The 26,446-nt window shown below is 43.5% G+C and overlaps 1 protein-coding gene across 5 annotated transcripts in view; it reads right to left on the bottom strand.

The window, feature by feature from the left end:
* Nucleotides 1-18,468, bottom strand: part of LOC117045908 — a 29,128-nt gene extending 10,660 nt beyond the window's left edge. For 2 of the 5 annotated variants that reach the window (XM_033147470.1, XM_033147468.1), the window contains exons 1-7: nucleotides 17,919-18,468; nucleotides 5,784-5,816; nucleotides 4,608-4,661; nucleotides 3,326-3,379; nucleotides 2,399-2,437; nucleotides 832-903; nucleotides 54-107 (exon numbers count right to left, since the gene is read on the bottom strand). In XM_033147470.1, coding sequence (XP_033003361.1) covers nucleotides 54-107; nucleotides 832-903; nucleotides 2,399-2,437; nucleotides 3,326-3,379; nucleotides 4,608-4,661; nucleotides 5,784-5,816; nucleotides 17,919-18,438 — 826 coding nt within the window. In that variant the 5' untranslated portion in view covers nucleotides 18,439-18,468. The remainder of the gene's footprint in view (nucleotides 1-53; nucleotides 108-831; nucleotides 904-2,398; nucleotides 2,438-3,325; nucleotides 3,380-4,607; nucleotides 4,662-5,783; nucleotides 5,817-17,918) is intronic. The other 3 variants (XM_033147469.1, XM_033147472.1, XM_033147471.1) reach the window with 3 other exon arrangements.
* Nucleotides 18,469-26,446: the final 7,978 nt, after the last annotated feature.

The following is a 26,446-nucleotide window of genomic DNA, read 5'->3' on the forward strand; positions in this document are numbered from 1 at the left end:
CACAAATGTGACATATCTGTGGTTATTTATAACAGTTTGCACTACAAACTTACCTTTTGGTGGATCTGCAGGTGCCTGACCATCATTTAAATCCAAATCACTAAAATCTTTTTTTTAAAAGAGAATATTTGTTAGGAACAAAGTCTTCTAAAAACCCACAACATAATTTTAACATATTATTTCCTATGACAATCTGTACACTATGGTGTTTGTGGCACTTTTCCAGGGACTATAAATATAGCTACAATCCCAAGCATGTTTTCCACGAAGAAAAGCCCACGGAATTCAGCTAAGATGGTTATGGAGAGCATGTAAGACTCACATTTGAAGTTGCTCAAGAGGGGCAAGTGAACAGCCATGCTGGTGCCATTTCGTGAAACATGTTGGCATCAAGCACCCATGTGCATGATTAGGATGGCAGCAATCTCTACCTACAGTGCCTTATATTACGTATGTGCTTTATAAATTTCTCCACGTCTCCTGCAAAAGATCTGGTGCAGTAGCAGAACACTAATTCAGCTCTAACCAGGTTCACAAAACATTTCAAGTTCTGGTTAAAACTAAACCAGGATCAATGCTGATATAGAGCTACATTATATTACTGCTGACAAAGGAAGGGAGTGAGAATGCTATGGGTAAGCCATCAGCAGTGTTACATCAGCACTGAGCTGAAAATCTTGCAGATGGTGAACTATAAAGATCTGAAGATGCACTGAAGCACAGATGAAAGTTATCACCTCTCTTCTTTAATCTCAGATTAGATTTTAGGTTACTGACCATAACTGATACTGTCAGGCTACGCTCTGAAGAAGTATTTCTAGAGAAGCTTACCACCAGTATTGCCATGACTTCCAGGATTTGGTTGAGGTGGTGCTGGTGGCTCTGGCTTCTTGGGGTCATCCACTAACAGAGAGAGAGAGAGAGATAACAAACTTCAAAATAAGAGAAGCAGAAAATACCTTGATATTCTGATTTTGTAGGAAGGGTGTCCCATTTTCCTTGCTTATTAGGTAGAATAATGTACTTGACAAGCCCATCCACATTGTTAAAACTTGGAATCTAGCTTAAAGCCAATACCACAGCTGTGTGTACATGACATCCTGGCATGCTCTCAGGTTATTCTGTCACTTTCTTGTTCAGCAGCTTTCATACCCTTCAGAAACCCATCCAAATTTAAGGAGGGGTTTGGCACAGGGCTATTTCTGAGCAGAAAACTATCAGGATCTGGGAAACCAGGGTTCAAATCTCCACTCAGCCATGGAACTGATTAGGTGATCTTGAGCCTGTCTCTCAGCTTAATGTATCTCACAGCATTGTTGTGAGAATAAAATGGGGATGGGGAGAACTATTTAGAAGACCCTAAGCTCCTTGGGGAGGAGTTCCAGAGCAAGCAGGATAAATAACCTCCCCTCTCTTCCCTCAAGTTTCTTTTGGTGCAGGAGCAGAGGCAGATCAATAAGCCATATTATTTCTCCGCAGTCACTAAGAATGTCACCTGCCAACTCCCCCAAATTATTAATGCATCCAGGAGAGGGATGTACAGATTACCAGCAGTGACTGAAGCAGGCATACAAAGAGCAAGGGAAAGGTAAACAGCATCTGTAGTGCTGGGTCAGCTGCCTGAAACTGGTGCCTCAAGGTATTTTTGGACTAAAACTCCCATCACCCCTAGCCAGCATGACCAATGGTCAGGGATGATGGGACTAGCAGTCTTGCAACATCTGGCAAAGGTTCTTATAGTGTGCAGAGTGTGACTGTAGACGATCTTGCAGCACCGTTTCCTAAAATTTGCGGAAGATGGTAAAGGCAATTCTCTGGCTGATTTTAAGTAGACCATTTGATGCAACTGTACAGTTGAGATACTACTCTGTCCATTATATTTGCTTATGCTGCTCAAATGGGATAGAGAAGCTCTGGCTCTTGGGCCAGTCTTGGCACACGAGGCAATTTTTTTCCCAAAACCACAGCCACCTACTAATCTGGGAGGGTGACACCAGCTGCTTAGGGAATTGAAAGAGTTCAATTCTGCATTAGATGCAAGTGTCACTGCCTCACAGGCAAGTGGTGTGTGCAGCCAAAGCAGCAGGATTTAAGTGCCACTCAGCAGTTGATAAACTGAGTTCAAATCCTGCTCAGACCCCTGCAGAAAGCAGCACTGAAACCTCCACCCATCAGCATCTTGCCGGATGCTGCTTCAAAGCACAACACAGGGCTGTTTGAAAGCCTTTTGCAAACAGCTTCACACTGCTCTTTAAACCTTAGGTTTGCAGAGGTCTGAAGTGCTATTTGTACAAAGGACTTCCAAGGATCCTAGCGCTATGGTCTTTGAATTTGTGACTGTCTGGGCTTCAAAAGCAACATACAAACTAGACTTGCATGGAGTGCAGACAATACTCACCACCAAAGGCATCTTCCAAGTTAAAGCCATCATCATCATCTAAACAGGGAAGACAACACAGTTGTAATTTTTCTCCCAGAAATGAAGTATTCCAGGTGAAACAATTTAGATTTTATTATTATTAATGCTAACAGTGAGTGACACACACACCGGGGGGTGGGGCGCCTCACATTGCATGTAGAACCCTATTTAAATTGGGCACTCATGGTCAATGTCAGGGGTTGCCAATGAAATATTATAGGTTAAAATGATTGATATTTTATAAAGCAGAAAGGACGGTACTCAATAAAGTAGTTTCATTAGCACAAAGATTAAAACTAGCCCAATGAGGATTTCGTGTACCTTGCACTGTCCCAGAATTCGCTCTGAAGGGTTGGAGGAACTTCCAGAACAGATTTAGGGGATACATGGGGGTGGGGAGGGAATATTATGTTGCGCAATGAGAAACTTTGGAACAGTTATTAGTACTTCATGCTTTCCCCTCTGTAAGTAGTCTGGCAAGGCCATGTCCCCATGGCATGCCCTGACTCTAGGCCCAATATCTTGGAAATCACACCTCTGTTGATGACACGTGTTCACATTCATGTACACATGCAGTCAAGGAAGCATTATTTGGATGTTTGTCCTGCCCTATACCTAGCCTGGAGTGGGTTGCATTATTAGACCCTAAATACATGAATTATCAGTGTTATGGAAAGTTCACCCACATATCCGCAAAAAAACAAAACAAAACATTGGACTAAAGCAAATTTGGCATCTACTTCTCTTGTACTCATCAGAACGCATTCCTCCATTGTTTCCTGAGACATGGAGGGATGACAACTCATGACATACAATGCCATTTATAACCCAAACCTAGTCACGTACACTGAAAAATAATTGTATATAGGAATAGCAAATCAACGTTCTGATTACTCTTATACCCACTTTGTGTTGGCTTTTTGTTAGGTGGAATCGGCTTCTGTGTTACATCTGTCGGATCTGCCATATTAAAAACACACAGGGCTTAATATCACTTGAATGACCAGTTACCAGGGGGTAGTTGCTAGGGCTGATTAGTGATTGAGCATACACACACACACACACACACACACACACAACTGGACAGGGCTGCCAAGTTAAAGCCATCATCACCTAAACAGGAAAGACAACACAGTTGTAACTTTTCTCCCAGAAATGAAATATTTCAGCTAAAACAATTTAGATTTTTTTTAAATGGTAATAGTAAGTGACACACACACAAAAGGGGGGGGGGTTCACAATGCACATAGAACCATATTTGAATTGGGCACTCATGGGGTTGCCAATGAAATATTATAGGTTAAAATGATTGATATTTTAAAGCAGAAAGGAATGGTACTCAATAAAATAGTTTCACTAGCACCAAGAATAAAACTAGCCCAATGAGACTTCCCACCACATGTACCTTGCACTGTCCCTGAATTTGCTCTGAAGCATTGGGGGAAATTTCAGAACAGGTTTAGGGAGTACACATGGTGTGTGTGTGTGGAGCCACCAGCTCAGCATAGTAGCCCCCTAGCAGCCCACCCGCTTTATCTGCCGTAACATACTGCAACAGCGATTGTTCTTGCCTGTTTTTATCTCTCTGTTCAGAGAACTACTTGAGAACAGTGTTTGGTCTAGGCAGGATGGTGCTCAAGCAGCATTTGCATGTATGTCTGTACCCACTGACCACTTTTCAGTTTTGTAACCAACGCTTTTATTTTTCAACCAAACTGAAGTCTGCGTTCTGTTGCAATTTCCCCTCTGTAAATAGTCTGGCAAGGCCATGTCCCCATGGCATGCCCTGACTCTGGACCCAATATCTTGGAAATCACACCTCTGTTGATGACACGTGTTCACATTCATGTACACATGCAGTCAAGGATGCATTATTTGGATGCTTGTCCTGCCCTATACCTAGCCTGAAGTGGGTTGCATTATTAGACCCTAAATACATGAATAATCAGTGTTATGGAAAGTTCACCCACATATCCGCAAAAAAACAAAACAAAACATTGGACTAAGGCAAATTTGGCTTCTACTTCTCTTGTACTCATCAGAACGCATTCCTCCATTGTTTCCTGAGACGGAGGGGTGACAACTCATGACATACAATGCCATTTATAACCCAAACCTAGTCACATACAATGAAAAATAATTGTATATAGGAATAGCAAATCAATGTTCTGATTACTCTTATACTCACTTTGTGTTGGCTTTTTGTTTGGTGGAATTGGCTTCTGTGTTACATCTGTCGGATCTGCCATATTAAAAACACACAGGGCTTAATATAACTTCAATGACCAGTTACCAAGGAGGCACTTGCTAGGACTGATTAGTGATTCAGCATTACACACACACACACACAAAAAAAAAAACTGGACAGGGCTGCACTTATTCTTGCTGGTAAGATAGTTGCTTGACTGCATTTTTATTCTTACTAGACCTCACCCAGGATGTTTTGTGAAGGGTGGGTAACATACAGTATATTCATTATTTTTAAAAAATACACAAAGAAACCAGATACAAGGTGTGAGCCTTTGCTGCTCATTTGCACAATGAGTAAAGTAGAGCTATGCCAAACCCTAAACTGGTCATCCGAAGGGGGTAGGAGGCAAAGCAAAGTTTGTGCCAAAGGGGGGGGGAATGGAAGGTAGGAATTCACTTTGGACAGTGCACATGGTCAAGCTTTAAAGACTGCACCCTTGCACTGGTGTGTGTGCGTGCTCGCGCGTGCGTGCTTGAAGTGGCGGGGGGCATGAACTGAAAGAGCTGCTTAGGTTCCCACAAGGGATTTGTGCTAGCTCAGAATAAATGTTTTCACCTGGGTGTGGGGGGTTGAATACCAAACTATATTTCCAATTCCCATCACTTTCAAAGGCAGTTGGTCAGGAGGCTACTGCTCCCCCAGCCCCTGTGCCAGCATGTCTAAAGCACCTTAGGCTCACATAACTGAGTAGAGGTGTGCACTGACCATAAGATTTGGTTCAGCCTTAAATTCATCTGAATACAGTGTACACCCTGGTAATTAGTTTTCTAGTTCTCTTGATGCTCATGGGTTATATAATGCTGTGCTGGTATGTTAATCACAGCTCAATCTCATGACACTGCAGATTTTTACATTCAAGTAATTTAACATTTCCTCCCCCTCCTACCCTCAATTCTGCATTACCCACCTTGTTTTAAATTCCTGGGCTCTATAAATCAGGATCACCCCTCTTGATTTATTAAACTGAGATAATGCAGCAGGATGCTACTGAAGCCAAGACAGGGTTAAGATCTGATTTAGACTAAAATCTGCATCACAATATCATGGTTACTATAAAACCCATTAAATATTCTTAAGTTTACTTCATTAGGTTGTAGGTTGTAGTTAACTTACCGCCAAATGCATCTGACAAGTCAAGATCTTGTCCTGTAAAATTAAAATAATTGCTTATTTATAAATATATTTGTATGTCTCAAAGGGAAAAAATCACACCAGTTTATAGCTGCCATAGAGGTAAAGGGACGACTCTGGGGTTGTAGCGCTCATCTCGCTTTACTGGCCGAGGGAGCCGGTGTTTGTCCGCAGAAAGCTTCTGGGTCATTTGGCCAGCATGACTAAGCTGCTTCTGGCGAACCAGAGCAGCGCACGGAAATGCCGTTTTACCTTCCCACTGCAGCAGTACCTATTTATCTATTTGCACTTTGACGTGCTTTCAAACTGCTAGGTTGGCAGGAGCTGGGACTGAGCAATGGAAGCTCACCCTGTCGCGGGGATTCGAACTGCTGACCTTCCAATTGGCAAGCCCTAGGCTCAGTAGTTTAGGCCACAGCACCACCCGTGTCCCATAGATACATACAATAAAAACAACATACATATTTAAAATCAGAGATCATCAATAGTTTCTTAATTGCTTGCACAAACTTGGTGACATAGAATTTTTTTTCAGCATGTTTAAAGGTTAAAACAAAAGGTGACTGCTAGGTCTCTGTTGGAAGGGCATTACACAGGCTCAGATTCCTGTCCCTGTTAGACTGACCTCACTCACTTGAGGAACGACCAGTGGTGGTCCTGCAGATGGTCTTAGTGATTTGGCTGGGATACAAGGCTTCAGATGGTCCTAACATGGGCTTAAGTTGTTCAGGGCTTGATAATACATAGACCTTAAACCTGTCTTGGTAGTAGATGAGCAGCCACTGTGGGAGTTATAAAAATGGTTTTTCATGTTGTCAACCACATGCCCCCATAAGCAGTCTGGCCACCATATTCTGCACCACCTGAAGTATCTGAACAGGAATACAAATTCTCATCCTCTCCTTCCTTGTTAGCATAAATATATCTGGCAGTTTAATCTTGCCAGATGTGCTGAAGGACAGCCAAGAAATGGTATGGTAAACCCAAAAACAAAACTGCAAAGCTTGGGATATACGTAACCAATGGTGATAAAGATTGTTCCCTAAGGTGTAGACCTATAAAGGGCTATTGGCCAAGACTGTGTCCAGAGGCAGTTTACCTCTAAATGGCAGGTACTGGTTTCCTTTCATATCCTGCTTGTAAACATCTTGGAAGCACCCACTAGAAACAGAACACTAAACTAGATGACTCCTCAGTTTCCTTAAGATTGTTCATATCTGGTTGCATAGATAAGCAAGGGGAAAACCAATGTAGCATCTGTGTATACATATGTGCCCATAGCAGCTTTCATTGCCCCCCCCCACCATGTCTCCTCCCACTGAAATTAAGCTTGAAAGATGCATTCTGTTGTAGCCAGAAGAACTGGCTGCAACATGTGCTTAGTTGTGGTGTGTGTTGCCTGTGACAGTATCTTCAGGCTGCAAATGAATCCAAGAAGGTTGGCAGGCTCTGCCACATGCAAAAGAACAGTCCAAGGAAAAGATGGTCACTGCAGGGCAATTATAACAAAACACAAGAGCGTGTCCAATTAACTTTTCCATTCTTCCATTTCTTAACATGATTGAAGAGGCATTACAAGCTTGCCAAACACATATCCCTGGGCATCTATCAACAGTACTTTTGTACCCCCAAACTTGTCTATTTCCCTTGGGTAGAACTGTGGGTTTTCAGAAGGTTCTCAATAGCAGCCCAATATATATGCTCCCTCAGCATGACCCTGCAAAGCTGGAACAGCAGGTGCTAGCGCTTTGTGCCTGCCTGAGTGACCACAATTTTGTCTAAGACAGGATGCCATCAGTCTTCTTGTACCTGCTCAGGGATCGTGTTTCCCCCCCAAAGCCCTGATCTAGGTGTTTAAAGGATACAAGTGACAACCCTACATGACTTCTGGGCAAGTTGTCTTTCTTTTTTTATATATAATTTTTATTATTTTTTATACTAAACTACTACAGTAATATTTAAACATTTTCACACATTTTCCATTTGGCTGTCAAGCCATGACTTCCGTCAATCCCTTCAAATGGCTTTCTAAATTTTTAACTTAGCATTATACTTCTTTAATTAACCATTGCTTACATTATCAAAAAAAAGAAATTTCCCTTACTTTACTATCCTACTTACAATAATAATTCTACACATTCACTACTAAACTTCTTGAAATCCTATTAACGTATTCAGATGTAAATTGTCTTTCAAATAATTCGTAAATTTTAACCAGTCTTTGATGAATTTCTGGTCCCGCTGCTCTCGGATTCTTCCCGTTAGTTTGTCCATTTCTGCATATTCAGTCAATTTCAACTGGGCAAGTTGTCTTTCAACCCTGCACCCAAAACTAATCCATGGATAAGTGCATGACAGCATTCATGCTGGACCTGCCCCCACCCCACAGCAACTATTACTTCCAGTGTTCAATTCCACCACGCATAAGGAAAATGAAATGGAGTCTAATGATGAGATGATGCAAAAGGCAGCAGCTTCTGTTCTAAGCCTTATATGGATATCGCTGGCTGTGACATATTGATGGTTTTTTTTATTGCTGTTACTATGATAGCGATTGTTTTAAACCATTGTTTTAAATGGCTGTAAGCTGGTGTTCAAAAATATTGTGTTCCGAATGGTAGGCAATAAATCTATTAAATAAAAGAATATAAAGGCCTGCTGTTGTAAGCAGCAGGAATCAGTACAGTTGTTGGATGAACACATTATCAATTTTTACTTTCAGCCATAGGCAGTTAATTAGGGTGCAGGTATGTGTGAAAAACCATTAGCATGTTGTTAAGGTGCCTTGTTTTTGGTAGGTTTTCTCCTCCAACTCAAAACTAATGTTTAAATACACATACTGTAACTTATTTCCTTTTATTTATTTATTTATTTATTTAGAATATAAATAATCTTTATTTCAAAATATTTTTTTAAAAAACTACATTCACACACAAATATACAACAAAGAAAAACGCAAATCATACAATACAAACACAATCACAAAGGAAAAAAAAGATAACCAACCCCCCAAAAAACAGCAAAAAATAAAAATAAAATATAAATAAAAACAATGACTCCCCATCATTTGTATATCGTTTCCCTCTACATTTTAACATTTCTTACTTTTCCTCACCATACAATACAACCATCTAGCAAAATGCATCAATCTGTCATATAATATACTATCCATCTATATATTCCCTTATGTATCTCATTCTAGACAAATCACCAATTCCGTTTGTTTTTATACCTTCTTTAATCAAGTAATCTTCCACATATTTCCACTCGCTTTTGATTTTTTGTTTTGGGACATTTCTAATCACTGCTGTCATTTTTGCTAAATTCATATATTCTACTAATTTAATCTGCCAATCCTCGATTTTGGGATTTTCTCCCCTTCCCAATTTTGAGCAACTTATTTTGTAACTTATTTCCTATCCAGTTACCAATAGAGATTTATCAGGAAAGGAAGTGCTGGGTGGGATGAGAGTTCTGTTCTGATATTGGCAGAAATAACTTGCTAAACAACCATAAAGTGTGCCTAAACAGCTCAACACCATTCAATTAAAAATAAGTTGGTTCCCAACTTTTCTTAAAATATTGAAAGAACTTCTAAAAACCAGAAGGATAGTTGTGCTCACAGAAGGATCCCTTACACCCATGGAGAAGAGTCAGGATCCAGCCCAGTGAGATTAACACCAATGAAAACATTGGGTCACCTTTTACCATTTCAATAAACAAAAGCAAACATCCATTTCAATGACTGGAAGGGGGGTAATATTTAATCTCTCCCTCCTGCCCCCTTCCATTTTTATCATTTTTGTTGTTGCGATTTTCTCCAAGTTTCATTTGTCATCTGCAATCCATTTAGCAATAGAGGCACGCCAAAACCATTGGGTATGGGATTTCAGAACAATGAAGTGGGGGACACCCTCCTTGCTAATGAGTAACAGACTGGAATGCCTTTTCCATATCACCTCTGCAAAACATCTCAATAGAGAGATCTGGACACTTGGACACCTTTAAAGTAGAGGGACTGGCATACAAGCATGACTCATAGGAGAATAACTGACAGCTTGCAACAGCATGAGTCATCTCGTGCTACGCAGAAATCTGTGGGCTACCCGATGAGGCAAAAGCTCTGGCAGGATGTTTACATGCGCTGCCAAGCAGCCCTTTATAATTAGCTCTGCAGCAACATACCATGAAGTTGGGAAGAGTCAACGCTGCACTGCAGATTCAAGAAACTGTGCACCACACAGACTGCTTCTATCAGCACACTGCTCCAAGCTAAAAAGCTGGCGTTGTACTAATTTTCTGTCCAAGGAAAAAGTTATTTCAAAGTCCTTTCTAAGATGCAAGGGATCAAAAATGTACTCTCCGAATAGCTTAGGAGACAAAGCTTTTTCATAGTACTACAACCCCAACTGCATTCTACATGCTTTCCTACGAATCTGAAATCCCATGCCTCTGCTACTTCACTTTCCCTGTTTCTAGCAAGTTACCATGCTGCCAGCTGCTTTCGGGTCTACACTAGGCTCCTTCCCACCTGCCAAATCACTAAACTAATCTGTGGTTACTTCATTCTACTGTGTCTTTCAGCAATTCGAATCACTGCCTTTCCAGGCCATTTTGAAAGAAGGAGCCCAGCTGGGGCAAATGCTTAACTTTCCACACATACATACAGCAAGTTGCTCTGCAAGACCACTTTCTGGGTTGGGGTAATGAAAACGTATCCCCCCTTCACCAGAAATCATTCCTCCTTTGGCATGCTGACAGTGTACTTTACTGCAGAGAGTGGGGAGGTGCATGTGGGAGAGGAAGATTTAATCCCTTGTCCACACTGGGCTGATCCAGATTGGGACCTCATGTTGTTGTTTTTTGTGGACCGGCCCACAGCTGAAAAAGGTTGCTGACCCCTGCTTAAGACTTTTCTGATACTTTAATGCAAGGCTAAACTTTCATTAATTAACACGTGCACCTCCCACAAAAAATGACGGCTATGAGGCAGGCCAGACTGATTTGACTTATTCATCTGTAGGAATACTACCCAAAATTGATTGCAACCAAGACTTTGACAACAAGATTTGGGATTTCCCTCATCTCACTGAGACTGATGATGTAATACATACTTTCGTATGGAAGGGGAATAACGCTGTCTCAAATGACTACCTTCAGCCTATAGTTTCTTTCCAATTTCCCCATAGTCTATATTTATACTCCAATAATTTAGTAATAGTGATGGGAGTGCAATTTTTTTCTGCAAAAATATGTCCATTGCAAAAGTTTTATTTATTTATTTACTGAATTTATATAATGACCCAGGGCGGTTCACAGAACAAAATCAGAATACAAAACCACAAAATAGATAATCAAAATAAAAACAACAACCCAATAACCCACCTTCCAAAAAAAAAAAACCCTCCATATTTTAAAAGGGCATAGGATGTCAATCAAATCAACCAAAGGCCTGGTTAAAAAGGAGCGTTCTTGCCTGGTGCCTAAAAGTGTATAATGAAGGCGCCAGGTGAACTTCCCTGAGGAGAGCATTCCACAGATGGGGGAGCCACTGCAGAGAAGGCCCATTCTCGTGTTGCCACCCTACGGATCTCCCGAGTTAATTGGTAACAATGAATGATGCCAATTGCAGGTGCATTGTTAGGCAAACGTGGTCATTTCAAAGGAGCTCTTTTTGGCTTTGTATACCAAATACAGGCAAAACAAGCATGCTAACTAGATTAGGGCACCAGCAATTTTTCCACTACAAATTATCCATATTTGCACTGGTTATTTTCTGGGAAACCTACACCACCATGTTGTAGTTAACAGGAATGTATCCAATAGTTTCACTCTGTTAATGGAAGAAGCTTCCAGTCATGGAAGGAGAACCGAGGCCCAGCTAAGTCAACAGAGTATCTTCAAATCAAATCTGCAACTGTATCACTACAATCAGTTAAGAATGCAGTAGGTTTCCAATTCTATCTTGCTGGGTTGTTGTTGGGTTTTTTTAATCTTAACAATGTTTATTGCATTGCGTGAGTGCCACCTGTCTTCCATGACGTCATGGAAGCCAAGGTTTCCCAAGTACTGACAAGATCCAGACCTTCTTAGCTTCTCCAAGGCAGCTGCATCATGTGCTCTCCTCAGACAGATGCACAGAAAGATACAGCACCTAAGATGATGCCCAGGCTTTTAACATGGCAGTCTTACCCACACTGGAGTGTGATACAGTTTCATTCTGGGTAACACCAATGTATATCTGCAGACAGCACTTAATTTGAAGCTTGTGCTCATTGTTGACTGTAAGGCTCAGTGCTGAATGCCTCTCTATTTTCTTTCACCTGCCACAATCATCCATTGCTTCCTTCCCCCTGGAAATGGGCTATATTCCTTGCACAAGTGGGGGAAAGGAATGAAGAGATAGCAGGTGGACCATTTGCAATCCACAGGATAAACATACCCAGTAAACACAAAGATGCTGGCAAAAGTTCAAGGTTTATTCAATAAGGGTTGGCGGAAACAAACATCTGGAATGAATTGCCTAACAGCTTGTCTTCCAACAAAGATGCCGTTTCTCCTTTTCGTTCTTTTGACAGCAGTTTTGTAGACCCTATACTTAAAGCAACTAATGCAATGCTGTTGCCTTGTGAGCTTATTACAATAGCTGCATTTATGCTTTCATTTGCCTGTACTATGGACAGGCGGCTGGATTAATTTAGTTGCTGTATTTTTAGGATTTTTCCTACAATATATATTATTGCATGTTGCCAGTTCAGTACTAACATATTTATACCCTGCTCTTCTTTTATCCCCAGAACAATAAACATAAAATACAATAATGCTAATATTTCTGCTAAGCTGTCCTGTTTTAAACATCCCTGCACCTATAAGATTCCCACTTGCTAACATAATTGGAACCTGATGCAACACCTTATAACCAGGTGGGCAATAGCTAAATGGTAAGGCAATCTCTGCTAGGACAACAAGCTCACACAGTAAATCTGTGACGTGGAGCCACAGCTCAGCGGCAGAACAAACTCTGCAGGCAGAAGGTTTCAGGTTCAATCCTTGGAGCTTCCAGGCAGGTTGGGAATGTCCCCATTCTGAAAACTTGGGTGAGCCATTGTGGGTCAGTGTAGGCCAGGGATGGGGGAACCTCATGCATGGGGATTAAATGCAACTCCCCAAGCCTCTCTCCAGCTCTCAGGACTCGCCCCAGGCTAGCCCCCCGGCAGCAGCCATGCTTGTTGCCCCTTTCAAGTGCTTTTGCCTGGCTGAAATGAGTCCTTGAACAATGCCTCTTGCTGGACTGAATGGAGAAGCGTGTGCAAAACCCAGGCGTGTGTGGCTGGAATGCACCCTACTGTACGAAGGCAAGAGTCATCTCCATTGCTCTGCCTCTTTTGCCTCCGCTCCCAACCACTGCTGGCATGCAGCCCCCAGAAGGCTGCCACGAGGGTATGAAGTCCTTGGGCTGAGAAAATTCCCCACCTCTGGTGTAGGCATTGGCAACAGATAGATGGACTAGAGCTCTGACACAGTAGAAGGCATGCTTTCCATGTTCCTAACTGCTCCCGTTAATCATTGCATTTTATTGCTCGGTCTCATTCCTAATTGGGGATTTTGCCTACAGAAGCAAGAGGCAACCATCTATGACAGGGGTCCCCAAACTAAGGCCCGGGGGCTGGATGCAGCCCAATCGCCTTCTAAATGCGGCCCGCAGACAGTCCGGGAATCAGCATTTTACATGAGTAGAATGTGTCCTTTTATTTAAAATGCATCTTTGGATTATTTATGGGGCACAGGAATTCGTTCATATTTTTTTTCAAAATATAGTCCGGCCCCCCACAAGGTCTGAGGGACAGTGGACCGGCCCATGGCTGAAAAAGTTTGCTGACCCCGATCTATGACAACTCATGCAACAGCTGCTTTCTATTCCCCCATGTTTCACTTGTTGCACGGTAGCCTCATGAATAACACAAAAAGTCTCTCCAAGTATCCAGAGGAAGTGCTGCATCTTGCCCGTGCTTATGCAGCATGCACATGCACTGGCAGGTTAAAGGTAAAGGTAAAGGACCCCTGACAGTTAAGTCCAGTCATGAATGACTCTGGCGTTGCGGTGCTCATCTCGCGTTACTGGCTGAGGAAGCCGGCATACAGCTTCCGGGTCATGTGGCCAACATGACTAAGCCGCTTCTGGCGAAGCCAGAGCAGTGCACGGAAACGCCATTTACCTTCCCGCCGGAGCGGTACCTATTTATCTACTTGCACTTTGACGTGCTTTCAAACTGCTAGGTTGGAAGGAGCTGGCAGGTTACCAGCTGACAAATATCAATTTATACTTGCCCATTGTTGCAAGGAGAAGTGAGAAAACATTAATTGAAAAACGATATGTGTACAAATTACTTCTCTGCCAACCTACATACTGTAGGACTCTGTTTGATAGTTGGTAAGGAAATGATTAATATGCCTAACATGAGTGAACAGTCATAACAGTTCCAGGGAGGTGGCTTGCTCAGAGTGGTATTTGTCACATACAAGCTGGATCCAAGTACTTACATGTGTGAGAGTCAGCTCTAAAATTGTTTATTGGAAAACTATAATGCTCAGTTTAGGAGCAGGAAGATGAATGACTTGGGCCCAAAAAGACTGTAAAGTTCAAGGCAGCCATCCCAAGCATATTAACCAGATACAGGTACCACTGAAATCAATGCCTTTCATTTATGTCCAAATAAACTTGTTTAGGTGGTGGATAATAAACGATGGTATTAAACTTTTTTTTAAAGGTTGATAATAGAATAAGGATTCCCTATGTTCCCCTAACAAAAAGGAAATGCATTTTTAAAACTTGGTCCTGTCACAGAGAACTATGCTGTAGTCAAAAAGCTGTGTAGCTATCTGTGCTGCCTAAAATGGGAATTTATCTGGGCCAGAATTCCAAAATGGAAAGGCATTCAAGGAAAGCTATTTCCCCGTCTGGTTAAACTTAATGCAATTGGAGCAAAACAACTGCACTGCTCAACTTGTTATACAGTCTACTTCAACATTGCTCAGCTGCAATGTTCAAGGAGTGCTTTTGGTCAAGTCAGTAGAATATTTTAGACTAACCTAACTCAGTGGGTTGTTCTAAGGTTAAGAGACAAACTGAACATGATGCTAATCAGTGTAAAGAGGAGGAGGCAGCGTGTGACAGAACATTTTAACCCTTGGCTCTCTGGTGTGTTTTCACCTCCACACACACACCTCCACACACACAGCACAACCCCCACCGGCACCTGGGGCAGACCACAGTTGCTCAGTTTGTTTAGGGCAGTCACCAATTTCAAGGATGGGAAGTGATTCTACCCTGCTGCAGCACCTGAAATACCCAGGAACTGCTGTGCTACCTGCAAGCTCCACCAAGGCACAGAATCCCACCCACCCCCGGCACAACAGCTCCCATGCAGCACTCCCGTGCTGCCCTATAGACCCCCATGACACCCTACAGCCCCCCTGCTCCCAGTGCAGACCACCACCACCACCCCAGGCTAACTGTGCTACTGTCTACACATAGCTGCTTGTAGTTCATAGGGGGAAGATAGAATAAATGAAACTAAACACAGCTTTGGGACAATTTGCAGGTATGCAAAAGCAGTAGAATGGAAAGGGTTAAAATGTTCCGCCCTCTCCCACAGGGCATTGCAGCTTGAGAGACTACTTTAGATAATAAATAGAAAGAAAAACATCATGTGCAGCCTGAGCAATAACCAGTGCTCTGAGCTCCACGGAAGAAAGTCCTGTTACAAATGGTTAAAAAAAAAAAAAGATGATAGAATGATTTGCTGTAGAGAAGACAATTTTGTTCTTCCAGTACATCAGGCCTGCTTCAGACAAAGATTACCACTGAAGTGTGAATATATTGTCATAACTAAATAGCACTCTTAGGTCTACTCCACCACATACAAGACCAAAACAGCTGTATGCATCCTTCACCTATGGGTGTGCACGTGGTTTTTCCAAAAACTGTGGTGATTCCGGGGGGGGGGGGTGTCCCCAGATGTCACAGGAGGATAGAATTCTAGCATCATATGCACCCCTTCCCAATTACTGAATCACATAAAGGGCAATTCCCATCCTCATAATAAATGTTTTCCAAAGAAGTCAGCTCAAATAATGTGACTAGCAGTCAAAGTTATTCCATAACTCAGGCTTCCTCAACCTCGGCCCTCCAGATGTTTTTGGTCTACAACTCCCATGATCCGTAGCTAGCAGGACGAGTGGTCAGGGATGATGGGAATTGTAGTCTCAAAACATCTGGAGGACCGAGGTTGAGGAAGCCTGCCATAACTGGACCCATTGTTTGTTAATAGTCTGGGATGCAGGTGGTGCTGTGGGTGAAACCACATAGCCATGGAAAATCCTCTGTCACTATTCAACAATAACATAACTAAGCCAAAAGCAGACACAGGTTGCAATTCTAAATGCAACTATTATGGAGCAAGGTCCCCTGAACTCAGTGAGACTTCTCCCTAAGTAAACCTATATAGGGCTGCACTCTATATTGCCTTTCCCCCAGTGAAAATCTACATGTACAAAGAATATTAGGTTGCAGTTAAGCCTACCCCATAAAAGTATAATAGATTTCAAGGCTATCTTCCTATTTGTTTAGGATGTTAATTCAGTGGCAAATAAATAAACCAAAGTCTGGCACAGCCAGCCAACAGGAAGAATGAATTTCCACAAACACCCTCCAGTTCGCACTTTACCCTAAGTTCCCACTCAGCCACCTTGCTAAGTACCATTTGCTCTGCATCAGGATAGGCACTACCAAGTTTATAGTACCAGGTCCTTAAACAACTGGGGAAAGGCTCCACACAAAGACCTGTGGGCATGTCTAACAGGAAACTGAAGCCAGAAAACACATGCTTATCCAAGATCTTAACACTGACATCTCTTTGGAATGTAGACATGATGCAGGCAGAATCCCCTCTCCTTTCAGAGCAAGCTTAAGTGGTGAAGTGGGAGAATAATTCCACAATATTAGGACAACACCTGGGTACCACAGGAGCCAACTCCTAGGGGCCAAGGCGTGGCCGGGATTTTTGTTGGGGGCGCAGGCCTTTTGCTGCGGGGGGAGAGAACCTCAGTTAGCTATGTATTTTTATTTATTTCTATTGATTGGGGGGGCAGCTGCCCCTCCTTGACCCCCCTTGGCTATGTCCATGGGCTACCCCCATATTTGAGGGGGCCAGGGCCCCCCAAGTTGATGGGCACTGCCATTCAAATGGTGTGGGTGTGCCCCACCATGTGATTGACTGTGTGGGGTGGGGGCTTACCTGGCCCCCCAATATTTTATTCAAGCTGCCACCTCCTGCTGGGTGTGATCCTGTCCATTTGGCCTACAGATAAAACCATCTGCTTGCTCTTCTTGGAAGTGTTCCCAGACCCTAATGTTTAATTGGGTTTCTATTATTATTGCCCGCTATGTTTTCAGTTCTTATTTTATCTGCCTTGTGTCCCTATCAGGGGAAAAGGCAAGGTGTCCATAAATACATAACAACTTGCCGCCTGGTCTGCTTACAGCCCAATTTGGGCCAAACGCCTGTCACCCCGTTGCGATTCCCACTCCCTCCCCCCCCCCAAATCCTTCTAGGATCCATTTGAGCAATGCTTTTTGGGGTGGGAATGTTTAGGGTTACTCTCATTTTGATTCCAGAAAACCACCATTTTATAGTTCAAATCGGGAAAAATAAACGCAATAAATGGACTAAAGTACAAAAAAAAATCCACAAAAAAATTAGGGGTATGCGTACCCCCAGAAAAAAGCACTGCATTTGACTCTTTTGGTGAGCCGAGCCTTCGAAGGAGAGGATGTCTTCGAGCATATGCAGACGGGCTTCCCTTCGCCCGCTCCTCGAGGCTGGCAGCACAAAGGCGCCCGGGAGCGGCGCTGCTGCGGCGGGCAGGGGGTGGGCGTCCCTTCGGCGCCTCCCGTCGGGGCGCGGCTGCTGCTGCTGCTGCTGCTCCCTTTTTCCTGCCGCTCTCCCGGAGCCTTTGTTCGGGCTGGGGGAGAGAGGGACGAGCAGCGCCCCGCGTCGAAGGCTACAGGCGCGCGCGCAGGGGGGGGGGGGGAAGGGGCCAAGCAGCGCTCCTTACCTCGGCCGCGTCCCGCCAGCAGCACCAGCGCGGCGAAAGGCACCAGGAGGGCGAGTCTCGTCATGGTCCCGCCGCCGCCGTCGACGGCTGCTACTGCTGCTGCCCCCCGAGACTTGAAGCGAACTTCGCGGCGCTCCCAATCTCTGCTCGGGTCCTTTCCACCCGCGCTCTCCTTGTTTCCCACCCTTCCCTCAGAGGATGAAGGGAGAGACCCCGTTTCCCGCGAGCTCCCCTCCTCGCCCTCTCGGTTCAGCTGCAAAACAAGCGGCCCGCAACTTGCAGCCCCGCAGCCAAAAGGGGACTCGGAGCGGCGCTCGCTTGGAGACCCGCCGCCGAGGAGAAGGGCGGCCAATGCGGAGTGGGCGCCGAACTCCGGCAGCCAATGGAAGGAGAGGCGAGGGAGAGCACCGCCCACCCCGGTGGCCAGGAGAAGACACCAGCGTTGAGTCATGCCCCGAAGTAATAGGAAACCCGCGGGCAGCCGCCGGCTCGGGTGTGGCGCAGCTGGGCTTTCTTCCATCTGCGAAGGGAGCCGTGGGTAGAATCGCAGGCCTGCTGCTCAGATCACAGCAGAAAAGAGGCCCGGATTTGGCTAGAGATTTGGCTAAACGGCTAAAAGGATGAGTTGTGCAGGTCAACGGGGTCATCTTGTGTCCGCATGTGGCGGCAGGGATGGCATGGAGATCCCGCCGTTGGCTTTCGGAGAGACTCGCTTTCAAATCCGCCCTTATCTCCGGAGTTCACACGTGCAGCCTGAAATGTTGGCCTGATGATAAACTTGAGAGGAGAGAACCACATGCGCGATCTTCAGCTGGTTGTGGTTGGCGGAAATGCAAGATATAAATGCAATACATATGACAAGCCATTCCTTGCTCTCTGGATGTTGTGAGGGCAGGCCAGCCTTATATGTGTTGTAGCTGAAGGACGCATCGAAACAAATGGACATGGCTAACTGAGGGCCAATTATTTCAGTGGGTCTACTCTGACCCACTTGATTTAGTTGGATGCAACCCTTTGAGGCAATCTAGTAGTGTTAGATCTGTGAGGGATGCTGCACACAAGCCAGACATCTCATCAAGTGAGGATGCTTGAACTTCTTCTGGCAGGTTGAAAGTTAGGAGTTCAGCAACACCTGGAGGGCCAAAAGTTCCCTAGCTCTGAAACAAGGGGAAAAAAGCTTGTCAAGTTTGGTCTTAATTTATGAAGTGCTTGCTAGTGAGCACAGCAAAGTATTGTTGCCTGGTAGGCATCATGTCTTTGAATAGCACTGAGCTATTTATTTTATTTCATAAAATTTATACATCACATGATTGTAATAAAATAAAATAAATAAAATAATAAAGCCTCAGAGTGGTGGCTATGGCCTCTTCTCTGCACAGACAAGGTGCAGCAGAGATATGTTATACTATAGAAAGTTACAAATATTAAGTTCCCTCATAAATTGAACTTCAAAAATGATTATTTAGTGGTTACTCAGGATCTGATTTCTCCAGCTCCAGGAGAACACTGGTGTGGGTGTATGTTGTTGTTTGCACTTAACAATTAAAATTTGTCACCAGCTAAGTTTACTGGACTGTTACTCTCTGACCCAACCTTTCTCCCCTGTTGGAAAGCATTACACAGAGTTTGCGCCAGCATTATGCAAGGATCTCCCTTTCCGTACTATAGATTTTAAATATTGTTTTGTTTGGCAAAAGGCAGGCCCATGTGTTTTATTCCCATATTATTTAATGTGTTTATTTGCCAAAAAAATGTATCCCACCCTTCCTCCCGATGGACCGCAGGGCGGCAAACACACCCACAATTTAAAATGAAAAAACTCTCTAAAACAGTGAAAACATTCTAAAAAAACAACAACAGTTACAGTTAATATGATCTTTACATACATGTCTCCCTTTCCGAAGAAGAAAGCCTACTCTTACATCAGCTTGTTTGGGAGACCTAGGGAGGATAAGACTATCAGTGGCAACTAGCCATGATGGAAATGCTTTGCCTCCATAGCTGGAGACAGTAATGTTTCTGAATACTAGTTGGTGGAAACCACTAAAGGGGAAGAGTTTGCTTATGTTTCAATTCTGCTTGCAGTTTTCCCACAGGAGAAAAGGAGGCTGAACTAGATGGACCATTGGCCTGATCCATCAGGCTCTCTACTTATGTTTGTATTGGGAGGAAAAAAGAATGGGAGTTAAGTTTGTATCAGAAATGGCGAACCGTGTAGTCATGCACAGTGTTTAAACAGCGTGTTTCCAAAACTTGGCACAATGAAATTTAAGCCAAGGAAGGAACAACTCAGCATTAACTACTGAGCTGCAATGAATCACTTGGTGTGACTAAATATCACATTGTTGTCATTTGTTTTTCTCAATCTTCAGCATTATTTTTTTTTTAAAAAAACTTAATATTGTATGAAAGAAGTGCCAAGCTGTTGGTAGTTCCTGAAACAATTTTTGTTTTCTCCTATGAAATCTGAATGCATTTCTAAATCATTTTAATATTAGCCACCCTGTTCGCCTCATCTTCTCTGTTTTTCTTACATCAAGGACATATTCAGTGGTATCCAGAACTGTCTCAGCTAACAGATTCCTCACCACCCTTCATGAACATGTCACATGAAGATGGGCTTTTAAGTAGCTACTTGTTTACTTGCCTGTGGTGATTAGAATCTGTTCCAGGTAACCAGGCAAGCAGACAGAAAGGGAGCTGTATTAGTTATTGTTCAAGCCATTAATGTGCCACTGAATAAGAAATTTTATCCATCAGTAAGCTTATAATTTAAACATAGATTTTTGTGCCCACAATCAACACAAGGTTTTTTTTTAATTATTATTCAGGGTAAGTTCAACTCTTTACGTACAAAATAGTCTCCAAGCTTTGGAACATCCTGTCATGCTAACTAGGCGATTCAACTGCTCAGGTCTATCTCCCTTACTCATACACCTTCATCCTCCTTCACACACCTTCTGAGACCATTGTGCTGCCATAATCAGAGTCAAAATAAACTCGTCTGCACCTGCTCTCCGTCTCCTTCCTGCAGGACCTACTCCACTGAGAGTGACTGAAAGCAATGGTTTCCTACCCTAGAGAACAGAGATCCAGGAGGAAAGAGTCAAGCAAAGTTGCTCAGTGGTTGCATCATGGCAGCAGTAATGGCAACAGAGCTGATAAACATCCTGGAAGAATGGTGGAAGGGGTTTTTTTTGGGGGGGAAGAAGGTAAAGGAAGTATCTTTTCCATATGGGAAGAAGCATCGACTAGGGTTTTGACAACCCTTCAAAATGTCGGGAGAGAGCGGGAATGGCACAAAATATTCACAAATATGAATGACTGGTCTTCGCAACCAAAACTGCGTCCACACCAACCTGTTTGTAGCACAGAAACTGATCTTGGTATGCAGCCATCCACAACAACACTGGGCAAGTGTGGGTAGACCCCACATTACCAGAATCGCATAAAACTGTTTTGTGATAGACACACTGCAGGGTAATGCAGCAATTTTTATTTCAAAATTTAAACCAGTTTCTCAAGAAGTACTTTTCAGGGGCAAAATAAATGTGTGCAACAGATCTGGATTGTGCTTTCTGTGTCTCAGAGAATCAGTTGCCCGTTAGCTCCACAGGAGATACTATATCAAATCTATACTATTACTACCTATCAGTTTTTACAATGTTCAGTATAATCTAATTTGTCAGAGCTTATCTTTGGTAAACTTCTCCACCCTGCTAAAGTTTCGGAGGGTCATTGCTATAACAGAAAAGGTCAGGTGACAATGTGGAAGCGGAGCTTCTCAGTGATAGCAGCCGCCCTCTGTGAGGCAAAGACAGTAGTGACCTGTAATCTTCTCTTTAAAATGTCTGTATTTACCCAACTTTTGTGGACTCTGACTGTTAATTTCCCATGTTTTGGATTGTGCATTGCTCAGTCTTATTTGTGATATGCAACTGCAATTTGTTTTTTATTCAGTTTTTAGAAAATGTTATTGAATGTTGTACTTTTATTGGGCAGTATTCAGCTAAATAATTCTGCTGTGGGGAAATGGGAAAATTCCAAAACAGATGGGGGGGGGCATGGCAAGAAGAGAGGAGGAGAAATATTTGTGCTGACAGAATGATTTACATAGCACTACTCTGAATACAACCCATTGTTTTTAAGTAAACTGCCTAGATATTTCTATTACATTAAGTGGGATAAACGTTTTATAAATAAATCTTGTTGCAGTCATATATTAGATTCCATGCATTGTGGGATACTCTGTGTCTGAGCTCATCAGATGCTGATTTAAAGACTTGTAAATGTTACCTCATCATGCCAATATAACACTTTAGGTGTCCATATGCAGACCATGTGGTGTGGATGTGATTGCCTTCCAAGTCCTCGAACCTGCATTAAGGTAAAGGTACCCCTGACCATTAGGTCGAGTCGCGGACGACTCTGGGGTTGCGGCGCTCATCTTGCTCTAAAGGCCGAGGGAGCCACCGTTTGTCTGCAGACAGCTTCCGGGTCATGTGGCCAGCATGACTAAGCCGCTTCCAGTAAACCAGAGCAGTGCACGGAAACACTGTTTACCTTCCCGCTGGAGTGGTATCTATTTATCTACTTGCACTCTGTGCTTTTGAACTGCTAGGTGGGCAGGAGCTGGGACCGAACAACAGGAGCTCACCTCATCATGGGGATTCGAACCGCCGACCTTCTGGTCAGCAAGCCCTAGGCTCAGTGGTTTAGGCATCATTAACTTTAAGCTAGCAATTTGCCTTCTTGCTGCTTTCTACATACACTGGTGTTAATGTGTGTCTTCTACAAGACCCCCAATCTTGGAGAAAGATACAATCTCCTGTTTTGCCCAGTACCTGAGCCACCTGCTCTCCTTTCATAGATAGGTATGTTCCCTGTGTAGTCCTTCTGGCAGGCAGGACATCTCATGAAAGGGTAGAAGACAAAGAAGCTGTCACTTCTGTAAGATGCTCTATGAAGCAGCAGAAGATTATCACTACACAGCAAAGCACAGGCATTTTGAATCCCAAAGACTAAACCAGAAAACAGCTGTCAGAAAAAGGAAACAATACCTATATTCTTGTTCCCAGCATGCTTTGAACTTTAGGGGTGCACACAAATTCTAGCTGTGTTGAAGTGGTGTCTTTGTGGATGAGCGAGGGAGTACAAGTTTATGCTGTGAGCCAGTTTAAGGGGAAACAGACTGAAAAGGGTGGCCTTCAACCTTCAGGAGCAAGTGTGGGTTCCCTGTCCCAGCCTTGAAGAGCACATGATGGATAAATAAAACAACAAAACAGAATTTGGAATCCCTCTTGATGAATGTGTGTTAGCTGCCAAACAGTGCATGTTTGCTGCTGAGTGGGTGTATGTATGGAAACAAACAGCATTGAAGCCTCGGTAGTTTTACCAACTTGCTGCCAAGCTAATAGGCTGCCTGCCTATTAAATGTAGCTCTCCGACTTCTCAAACTGTTGCCAACATTGTTGTATTTTCACTTAGCAACAGCTCGTGGGGTGGGGTGGCCATGATGTGGGACTTGAAATACTGTACTGCTTAGCTGGAGAATGGAAGAACAGCAGGAAATGATTTATTACCACAAGGAGAGGGGGGTGGAATGACAGTATTGTTAAGTAACCATTTATTTCCTGTATTTTTCTGTTTTCATTTCCTTGACAAAGAGAAAGACAAAGGGGGGGGCACTTTTGACTTCGAGAATTAAAATTTCTGTTAAAGATATGAAAATACATATCTCCAAGCAGAATTTCATTCATGTAATGGCTTTAAGCATTCCCAATTGGTTTTGGTCTTTCCCTCCAATGAAACATGCTAGCATTACCAAATTGGCACTCCCCTTCATGCCGGTGAAACACAGTGGATGAATGGTTTTGGATGTGGTAGAAATCTGATTTGTGCATCTATTCCCCCCCCCCAGCTTCCTGAAGCTATCAAATAGGATGTTAGATTGTGCTCCTGTTGCTCATAGCTGAAAAATAGATGTGTTGCTTTAAAGCCAAATTACACTGCGCAGCCAACTGTGCCAAAGCAGCAGTTGCCGTATTCCTTGGGGGATGTTCTTATCCTGATGATTGTTCAGGGTAATGTAACTCCAAGCTCAAGTGCCTCGTGAGAAGATTTTAATTTGCAGGAGTAATCCCACAAGTCACTATCATGAAAACAGTTATAACATGAAAAAGGATTTAACTCTTGCAGTTTGAATTAACTCTTACTCTCAGGGCTGTGGGTTGAAGCTTTACACTGGGCCAAAAGATTCCTGCATTTCAAGGGCTTCAACTAGAGGAACCTAGTGGTCCCTTCCAACTCTGCAATTCTATGATTCTATGGAAAACAAACAAATCAGAAATGCAAGAGTAGATCAGCATATCAGTGTCTGGATGGAAAGTAGATTTGTCTGCTTCCAATTCTGGGTGGATGAGGTGATTTTATACCTTCATGACACTACCCTCCTGTTTACTGAGGTTTTTCCCCCCCTCTTGGGAAGATTTTCCAAACTGTCCTTTGTGGGGGCCCATTTGCAGCCACTTTCTCTTTACTACCGTCCATTAACCACCTACCAGTGGGATACTAAGCGTTTCTGAAAATATTTGAGTAGCAGCTATTAAACACACACACACACACACACACACACACACACGGATCCATCGACATCGCAACATAAAAGCACAATGAAGATGGCTGTGCAGTACCATCCTTATCACAAAGAATGCCAAGAAGAGTGGATTACATCTGCTTAGTTAAAGGTTGCAGGCAAAAGGTAAAAGATCATGTCCCACCTCTTCCTAAAGCTGCAACAGAGAATCTGTGGTCTTGTCAAGGACTTGCAAGCCACTAGTGAGTATGTACTGGGGGCGGGGAGGCTGGAGTCCCTCTTGGGAGAGGGGGTCAGTGATTTGTGGGGAACTGTACCAGCTAGGAGGCAAGAGGAAGAGGCAGGGGAAGCTTCAGAGCTGGAAGGTGGAGCACAGGATGGGTCGGAAGAAGAGGAGGAAGAAGCAGGTCAGGCAAGTGAAGGGCCACGTGCTTCCCCACCCTCCCCTGCACCACTGTCTCCCAGAACCAGGAGGGAACTGAAAAGAGATGTGCAGAGAAAGTTTCCATGCAGTCTCAGGCTGCATATGCAGCCTGTTGGGGGAAGGTATTGAAACTGGTGGAGGGCGGGCAGCCCCCTGTTAGAATCGTAGAGCTGGAAGGGACCCTGGGTGTCATCTAGTCCAACCCCCTGCAATGCAGGAATCTTTTGCCCAACATGGATCTCAAACCCACAACCCTGAGATTAAGAGTTGCATGCACTACCAGCTGAGCTATCCCAGGTATTGTAACTGCTGCAACTGCTCCATAAAGCACAGACCTGGGAATAGCTCCCTAGCCAATAGATTGGTCTCTCTCTCTCTCTCTCTCTCTCTCTCTCTCTCTCTCTCTCTCTCTCTCTCTGTGTGTGTGTGTGTATACAGAGCTGTAGAAATGACTGTTAAGTATTATCTTTGACAATAAATAATTATCTGCCCTGCGCATTCCTTGGCTGGGAAGCACCCTTGACAGGTCTCCTGGATGCTGTTGGGCACATGGGCAATGGTCAGAGATGACAGGAGTTGCAGGTCAGTAAGATCTGGAGGGCACAGGATGGGGAAGATAATGCAGAATGCTGGAGGACCAACATGTTCTAAAGCAAATGGAGAAAAAAACTGTGTTTGGCTCAAGTCTTGTCATATCCAAGGTTGTATACATGCCAATACATTTAAAGCACATTCTCCCTGCCCCACTCCAAATCCTGGGAGCTGTAGTTTACTCATTCATAATGCTACAATTCCCAGCACCCTTAACAAATAATAGTTCTCATGATTCTTGTGGGGGGGGCGGCCCAAGACAGCAACGTTGCCACCATCAGTTTTATATGTGGATTTTTTTTTTCATTTAAGCAAACAAAGATAAAGAACAACCTGAAGGTTACTGAATCTTCATTTGAGTTTTTTCTCGTAATGATTTTGCTGTGTTCCCCTGCCTCCAGATCATAGTTGTCGCACGGCACGAAAGGCCTGCTGAATGCAGATCGCCGCGTTGTTCAGCTTGAAGGAGAAATACAGCCCCCATGCCTGCTGACCTTTTCCGTCCACATTACACTAGGCAGCAATGATAAGCAGTAAAGATCATTACTAAAACAACCCTGGGGGCTTTCTTTTCTTTTGCACACAATTGTTACCCAAAGCAAGATAAAGTGTATAAAGAAAAATACAGATTGTGTACATTCCTGGAACATCAAACTGCTACCGAGTTTCAATAGCAAGCATAACTGCAATTGTACAAAATGCTCCAGAGGGCTGATCTGTGATTTTTTTTTTAATCCGTCGACCTCAGTGCGGAAACGAGCCAACCATGGTGATCAAAGTCACATTAATCTGGTCATCAGTTCATGACTCATACATATATTTTCTTTTTCTTTTTTATATTATCCGAAATTGTGTTTTTTTTGGGGGGGGGAATGACATCAGCAGGCAGCAATGAAAAGCCATTTGAGAGAGAGAGAG

Source organism: Lacerta agilis, chromosome 4 (genome assembly GCF_009819535.1).
Source record: "Lacerta agilis isolate rLacAgi1 chromosome 4, rLacAgi1.pri, whole genome shotgun sequence".
NCBI lineage: Eukaryota > Metazoa > Chordata > Lepidosauria > Squamata > Lacertidae > Lacerta > Lacerta agilis.